Source organism: Eurypyga helias, unplaced genomic scaffold (genome assembly GCF_000690775.1).
Source record: "Eurypyga helias isolate BGI_N326 unplaced genomic scaffold, ASM69077v1 scaffold24171, whole genome shotgun sequence".
NCBI classification, from domain to species: domain Eukaryota; kingdom Metazoa; phylum Chordata; class Aves; order Eurypygiformes; family Eurypygidae; genus Eurypyga; species Eurypyga helias.
Window position 1 is genome coordinate 1 of NW_010233065.1, and position 8677 is coordinate 8677.

General features: G+C 42.3%; 1 protein-coding gene across 1 annotated transcript; it reads right to left on the reverse strand.

Annotated features, from left to right (window-relative positions):
* Positions 1-5092: 5092 nt before the first annotated feature.
* On the reverse strand, positions 5093-8417 carry LOC104505437 (transmembrane emp24 domain-containing protein 7-like). Its single transcript, XM_010161620.1, has 3 exons — positions 8343-8417; positions 7887-8159; positions 5093-5502 (listed from the first exon to the last, which is right to left on the reverse strand). Exons 1-3 carry the CDS (start codon positions 8415-8417, stop codon positions 5266-5268), a joined length of 585 nt encoding a protein of 194 aa, XP_010159922.1. The 3' UTR covers positions 5093-5265.
* Positions 8418-8677: the final 260 nt, after the last annotated feature.

An 8677-nucleotide genomic window follows, 5' to 3' on the forward strand; every position in this document is an offset into this window, starting at 1 on the left:
TCCCTTCCAACCCCAACCATTCTGTAATTCTATGAAACAGAGACCTCTCAGACACGCAGCTCATCACTGACTATGCCACACCACACATTGCTGGCAGGTCACGACAACCTTCCTGTGGCAGCCTACCAACAAAATGCCTTCAGCTCCGAAACGCGTACCCGAACAAGGCAGGCTCTCAGTATGGCATCCTGCTGTACCGCATCTCATTCGCTGCAGGACAGTGTCTCGTGGTGAGGGGTACAGGCTGAAGGCTATGAAAATATTCAGGAAGCCCAGCTCAATGGCCTCTGTTGATAACCAAACGCTCAGTTAACAGCAGTGAAGTTGAGCACAGTGTTCCTACCAATAGCTTCTGCACGCTGGTAAAACCACAGCACAGATGACTCACCAGCCGAGGGCTGAGCGCATGAGGATGGCAGCAAGGCCACAGTATCCTGTGTCACCCCTTTTCCTGTTTGCCCACCAGCCTGTACTGCGGAGAAGCCTAAAACACGGCTGCACGAGACACTCCAAGTGTGTCAGACGGCTGTGCTGCACGCCAGCCATGCCAACCAGGCCACTTGTCCTGGTTCTTGTCAGCAGGTGGGAGAGAAGGCACAGGTCAGATCCACGTGCTTAGGGTATCACAAAGTAAAACCACTGTGTTTCCGTAAGATCTTGCCCCGAGGTTTGTAACACAGACTTTTCAATACAAATAATGAGCCTTTTGGGAGCTGCTGCTGTTCATTAACTGGATTATTTCCTAAGATGAGTCGCTGCTTCCTACAACCGTCAGCGTCAGTAGCATCCTCAGTATTCACACACCATAATCTCACTTTTCCAGACCATGATCCGACAACTGCAGAAGTCCGGGAGAGGAATGTGAGAGAAAGATTTTGCACCTGTCTCACTTAGGGCCAGTGTTAAATCCTTGGTTTCACCTCACGCCTGGAGGTGAAACTCCAGGGTGTGTAGCTCCTCCACGGGGCTACACAGCACAAGTTTAATCTGTTTTTAGTGATGTTGAAAGATTTTGCTTATGTCAAGGAATCTGTGCATGGCCTTACTGACAAGCAGAATTAGCACTCATCAGCTGTAAATGCCCAGAGACAACCACAGCAGCTGAGGGAAATAACTCAGTAACTGTAATGAGGATTGATAAGACTTGGTTTTAAATAATCATTGGCATTGGATGATCCCCTTATGGGTAGGTTTCTCCTGGAGTACGACTTCTTCCGGTAAAGAACCCGATTAGGCAGAATTAAAGGCACGAAACGTTTGCACATCCAGGGTAACGATTAGGAGACACACTTTGATGGCCCCTCAAGGCTAATCCACACAAAAGCCTCTGAAGTCAACAGCAATCACTCCAGAGTTGCATCAGAAAACGTAAATCAGTTCTTGATACTACGCAATTATTTCCTTTAGATGCAGAACATACCTACAAGCTGCAAAACCTCTCACTTCTTAGGAAGCTGGATCCCTACCACATGATGAACTTCACTTCCATCCCAAGCACAGGGCCTCTCCCGGATTAAGCTGGTCTAGTACTCCTAGAGGAAGACTGATGTGTTACACCACTCCCTGCTGAGCTGCAGGGTCAGGCCTGAAAAATATCTTTCAGCAATTGTTGCCACTGCGGGAGCCACACAAAACCCAGTTTGCAGTGCCCCTGCTGCAGCTGTGCCCGAGAAACCGTGTAAAATGGGCTGCAGTGGTGCAGAGTGCACTTCTACTTCCTCCTTGACGGAAGCCTTCATCATCATGCAAGTCAGCTGATCTGCTGACTCATCTTTTCACTTCGTCTAATGTTTGTGTTTGTTTGTTTGTTTTTTTAATTTTGGTGTAAGATGATGAGCTTTCAGTAGCAAAGTGCTTCAGACCACAACATACTTTCAAATCCTGGGTGCCAGGCACCTAAAAAAAACCAACCACAGTGGATAACAATAACACATCACTGAGAGAGGAGAATTTACCCATAGCTGTAGACAAAAGTACTGTGAATATTCTTGAAAATATCTGAAGGTACAGCAACCAACACAGCAGAAACACAAACAGGAAGAAAAAGGCGTTTTGGAGGATGCGCAAAGCAACGATGCCTGTACCTGTTTGCTGTCGTTTACCTGGTACGTGAAAAACACGACGTGATTAGCTCCAATCACACGCTCAGCTACGACGTATCTGAAGTTTATATCCCACCACTGACCACACGGATCGGACGCAGCTTTCTAACTCATCCCACATTAACCTTGTGCCTACAGAACGAATGTGAAAAGACACATTAGGTCCCGAGTAACCCCTGTCCTCTGCAGTCAAACACTTCGAGCTCCACCCCAACGGGAACGGGTTCGTGAACATTACCGCCCGCACTGCTAACACGCTGAGCAAAGAGCCAGTAGCCACCGCAACCTCTTGCCGAAACGTGGGTTCTTCTGGCGACCCGGAAGCACTGTGAGCAGCAGTGAGCCAGCACACTTCCTGAGGTACAGCAGCACAAGTAACGGCCATGCGTCAGGTGCCTGAATAACTGTAAGGGGTTAAAACACATGCTGACTACCCAACGCATTCTTCAAAGCTTTTTGGAGGAACGACGCTCCCCGCTCCCACATGCCAAGAAAACAATCAGGCCATGTTCATATATTAATTTTTTATTTCCCCATACAGTATTCACAGGGTCTGCTTTTTGTCTTACTCAAACTAAACTTTTTTTTTTGTCCCTCCCCAAACTAAACCAAGAACTGACATTACAGGACATGAAAACAAGTTCTGTAAACATAAAACATCCAAGGAATAGCTGAAAACCAGAGACTGTAGCAGTTAAAAACACAGTTATATCCCCTTTAACGCACAGCATTTACTTGTGCATCACACTATTAACCAAACTATCCTTTTCATATATTAAAAAGATGCAGCTTTAACCAAGTCACGATGCATTTCTTCACCCACTGCACGTTAGCATGTGTTTTATTACATCCTATTCAGTCACTTATCTTAAAAACTATATACAGCTATGTTTAAACGTGTATTTGTGCCATGTTTTTAATAACACAAAAATAAAGGCATTTTTAAGCTACCGCTGCACATTAGGCAGCAGGATGCCAGAGGATTGGTTCGGACACCTAATTTCAACGCCAAAGTCAAGTCCACTAAACCTCTGCAGTGGGAGTAATATTGAGCTGAACGGTCCCACTTCACACACTCCAACGTTACGAAAGAATAGAGACTTGTACGTGATGCTCGGCCATTATCCGTTTTACCCCTCCGCTTACCAATTCTGACAGTACACGGAAAAACTCGGTTAAAAACAACACATTCCAACCTTTAAAACAAATGCTTTTGTTGTGACTAAAGCCACGTGAGTGATTTTCAAACTCCAGAAGACAGCAGTGGACACTATCAAACCTAACTCGTGTTTTCACCCCACACGCGAAGCGTACCACCTGCTTCGTCACCGTGTGCGACGCAGCGCAAAACGCACCAAGGATCAGCCGCTGAAGCACAAGAACGAAGCACGGAAGTACCACCAGGGTGACTGCGTTCAGGCACAGCCTTACGGGCGACGGACACACTAGCGCTGCTGTTTTCTGATCTTTGTGAGTTTTCACTATTTCCGGGAAGCTTGCGTCCCAAAATGGGACCGTGGTATTTAAAATTCAGTACAAGATAGAAAAACATTATATATAATCCTGAATTTCACATGCATTAAGCATTTTAATACCGCTGTGACCTTTTAAATAATTTTTGATGTGTTTAAGGTTTTTCTGCAGTTTCCAAGAGAGCAGTCATTCAGTTCACAACAGAGAGTAGGTGCACTTTTTTAGCCATCACAAGATTTCAAAATCAAGTCATCTTAGATCAATTGTTCAGATTGCTCAAGTGTCACCTGTACATGTAATTTCAGGTTTTTTTCTAGAAATAATACAGGCAATTAGTTAAGGTTTAGCATTTTTTCTCTGTTTGCCGAGAACCTGTTTAAGAAGCATCTTTTGAATTAGTCAGCAACACATGATGAAGATTTTTCACCTCAATTTGTGTGCACTTAAGGGCTGGTCAGTCGACCTATTCCTCCAGAGCCATGTGAAGCTTATCCAAACTGCGACCAGCTCAGTTCAAGCTACGTGTATGTACACGTACATTTACTACCCTCCACAGCCAAATAAACCAGCACTGCACAGTACAGAAACTACTACAGGGCAGTGGAAACAATGGAACTATAGCCCTACCGATAAGATCACCTGAAATATTTAAAACGTTTTCTGACCACTAGGAAAAAAAGAGTGGGAATTAGATGCACAAGGCCATCGCGTATCAGTGCACCACACACAGGAAAGTAAGATTTACAGCACTTGTGCAATGCAGTGTCCAACAGGCCTCTTCGCAGGAAAGCAATTTGGGAAAAAGCTGTGTATGTGCCTAACGCATAATAAAACCTCGTCCGGCGCTGGTGCTGCGCCGCTTAACAAACGAAGCTACTTCTGCTCTTCAACCCCAAAGGGAGCAGTATGTATGAATACAGAAACTGCACGGTTACAAGATTCCCTATTTTATTGCATGTTTCTTAAATAAACTTGGAGATTTGGATTTCTGAATACAGAAACTGGATTTCCTGAGCATTCTCAGCTTACAGTTTGTCCAGTAAAAGAAGCATCGTAAAAGAGGAAACGCATTTATTTTAATATAGAAGAACGTATGTTTAAGCAAACACACTCCAGTATAAAATTTAGAATTTTTGAAGATGAAGACTTAACAGGCTGATGGAAAATTTGCACCATGACGTAGTGTCAAGTTTGCAACAATTTCTCAAATAAACAAGGGGTACCACTATATTATTTTTTTTAACAGCAAATCAAAACAGTGTACTACAGCTCAACACATCTGTTTTTTTAGAATCCAATGCATTCAGCCTGAAAATTGAAGTAGTATTGTCCCCCATGTCAGACACTAGACTGCTGGGTTATTTTAAAGTGTTATACTGCAGATGGCTAAGATTACTGGTAAAAATCTAACTCAGTCTGGATTTAAATCAGTCGAAACGGAGGCTGGTCACTGCCGGATATTTAGTACAGGGATCAGAAAATCCTTAAATTCAAAGCATTTTTAAAATATTTCAAATCAGGCGTCCCTTTCGTAACTTTTTTTGATCTGTTTTGTGATTTTTAAGGGATGACGAGTAGACACATTTGAATGCTGTGTATATTCAGATCGTTTGTACCTACCATTAATTGGAGAACAGTTAATTTTTACCAATGAGTAGCACACAATGACCTGAAGCATTACCACTACCAGTTACGATCCAACACGGGTTGTTGTGGTTCTTTTATCCGAGAAGAAGCTTTTGAGGAGAAAAACCTGCCCGATACTAACAACCAGAAGAATGATTGCTTCCCCTATGGACCAGTAGGCCACCCTCGTGTTTAAATCCTCTGCTCTGCTGCGGCCCTGAGCTTCCCTCAAGCGGAAGTGAGTCTGATAATCGATGACGGACTTCAAAGCTTCGTGGATTGAAACGCAGGCAGACTCCATCTAGGGAAGCAAACAAACACACACTACTGAATTACAAACCCTTCCAGTGCTTTTTCTGCTAAGTTTTGTGGTTTGGTATTTAAAATTATGATTCATGGATCTTTTCAAGCTCGGGATAAACTCCATCTATTGCGAGACTAAAATGCTGCAAATGCAGTAAAATTTAACTTACATTGACCAAATTCCACACATGGGAGCACGACACTTAAATACAGAAGCACGTAAAACTGCAGAATTAAAAAAAGCAACAAACAGGCTTTGGGAACAACTAAACACATCCTAAATTTGTGTGTATTTGGGTTCAAAAATGAACACTAGAAACACTTTTGAAATGTCAGTGATCCTCCACTTGTTAATTCCACACATCCCATGAAAAAAAGCAGTTGCTTGTAACATTAAGACACACATAGTGCATATTAAATGCCTCTGTGTTTTGCAAGTGCGACGTTCTTCACTGCATAATTCTCACTCAAGCTGTACAGCATCTTAACATCTCCATTACTGAAACCAACAAGTTCTGTTGGCAAGAGACCCTTCTCTTAGGCACGTACCCAAAAAGCGGTAAGAGAAAAGGCAGTTTTGCCATCTTCTATGCTCCCAAATGCTCCATAATATAATCACACACCAAATATTTAACAAAATTCCCAACTTCGCTGTCATTTTTCATTAAAAAAAAGCATTACTAGTTTTCCAAGCCCTAGATCATTCTTCACATAAACTTCCTCCACCTTCAGTTTATCTTCTCTACGTAAAAGTCAGCATCCCTTGCCTTGTTTTGATCAGCAAGAGATTAATCAATAGATCTTCAGAATATCTAATTTTTAGTCACACTTTATTTTTCTGGTTTATGGCTTAATATTTGTATTTCCTGAAGATCAAATAGCACAAGCAAAGGAAATGTTTAACACCGTGACGGGACCACTCTCAGTTACTTATATCTCTGCCTAACCATCTTTTCAAGCGGATGAGCTTTCAAGACAGGTGCCTGAACAAGCCTAAGATACTCTCCTTAACAAAATTCAGGGCAAGGTTTTCCAAACTAAGTTCTGCCATTGGTCTCCCTGATCAACTGTAGGGCTCTCCTAATCCGCACAAGGGATATAAACACAAAGTCACACTGTTCTTATGGATTTACCTTCTCCTCTCCCTGTGACAGGCTGCCCAAATTTGGTCATGCTACAAGCCTCAAGAAACCTGCAAGAACCTTCTTCCCAAAGATGTGTTGTACTCTGATGATTAACCTTCCCTTTCCCAAACACATTATGTGCACTGTGAATGCTACAACCCAGTGATAAATTAATTTTAACAGATCTTCCGCAGGCTGCATGGGTCTGCTAAACCCAGGCACTGCCTGTTCTTTGACTCAGAACCCCTCTGCTGATGCCAAGACAGCAAGAGAAAAAAAACAAACGTAACAGAACACACGACTGAACAGAATAGAGACTAAAGTAAGGGAGATAGGAAGACATAGGATGAAAGAGAGAATCCAAAATAAAGCAGAGCAGAAGAGTGACCAGAAACAGGCAAGACATGCAGCTGAATTCACAGAAAGTCATCCACTCAATACAGATCCCAGGTACTACAGACTTATGAGAGGTGAGTTCAAGCGAGATTGGCATCTGAGAAGTGGTATAGGTGGAATCTCACACTGCTGAGTCCGGGCCAGCAGAACAGCATCCATATCCAGCATTCGCTAACGGTTGTTTAAAGCGAGGTTTGGTGATGATTATGATGTTAGTGGGAATTCATGAAGCAAGTGTTCCAAGGAAGTTTTAATGAATTTAGACTGGGTGGCAGTGGTTACAACACTGTAAAATCCTGAGAATATAATAATAATGCTCTGACACTTTGTAGTGTCTTACAAAGGACAGTTATCTAGAAGACAGCTAAATATGGCTGATTTTGTCCATTTGTTTATTTCCTTCTCCATTTTAAAAATGGCAGTTACATGAGAGGTCAAGTTAAGCCCTCTCCCAAAAAAGATTCTACCATTTTAAATTTAAAAAAAAAAAAGTTTCTCTACAGTTTGGAAATTTTTAAAACCCTGATTTGGCAATATTTCACAGTTTGTGAAATGCACACTTCAAGAGGTACACAACCATAGCATTAAAAGGAAGTTACCTTAAAAAAACATGGCCTAGCGTTTAAGTTACTATCCTAATTCTCCCTCAAGCACTCAGTGATTTCTTCTCAACTCTGTTTTATATTCTATAAATCCTGTCTTTAGAAAAAAAGATTATTTGTACTAATTCAGATTATTTCAAAAGCTTAAATCCGTTCATTTTCAAAACAAGATATAGCAGTCTAATGCAGCTGAAGTTGAAAAAAAGAAACAAACCACTGCCTCCACCTAACAGCTGTTGTCAAACGTGACAGCATCTTACCTGGGTAAGTGCAGTTACTCTGTTCTCACTAGGAAACAGCGGCGGATCCTCTCCGACTTGGAAATCAAAGTACACAGTTTTGTGTGTGAAAGTAGAGAATTCATTGCTGAAGCAGAATTTGTATGTTCCATTCCTGGAGGCAGTAAACGTGAAGCTGTCATACTGTTTCTTCATCTCTTTGTACAACACAATGCCATCGGGATCTTCCAACCGACAGTCAACATCATAATGACCGCCAGTGATCACCTGAGAACAAAAACACCAAGTAATTGTCTTTTTGGCGAAACAGACATTTATACATGTCTTCTAAGAAGTACAATTTGTCAGGTGGCACTGCAAAAGCTTTTGCTTTAACAAATATTTTAAAACATGATGCATTCATTTAAAGTCTTTCAAAGCAAGCCTGCAAAATTATTTTTTTTTAACAGAAGACAAACAGAAAATAATTAAAAATACCTCAGCTTTGGCATATGTAATGCCAACAATATTTTCAAACTGTTTGAGAGCAATTTTTGTTGCAGTGTTACACATAATCGAACAACATCAGGGGCTACAGTAGATAAACGCCACGGGGCAGCAAAGACATGACTGTAACAAGTCAACCACTCGCTGTACCCCCAAGTCCTCCGTGGAATTGTTTCCATGAGTTTCCTAAGAGGCAGTAAGGCAGCTCCTTTCTGTTGGGCTGAAGTAGCGTAACTACCCTGTCAGCTCAAGCTGCTCTAGGCCGCAGGAATGGCGTGGAACCGGTTGGGCAGGTATTTCAACCTGGCTGCCTTCTCCTGTGCTAG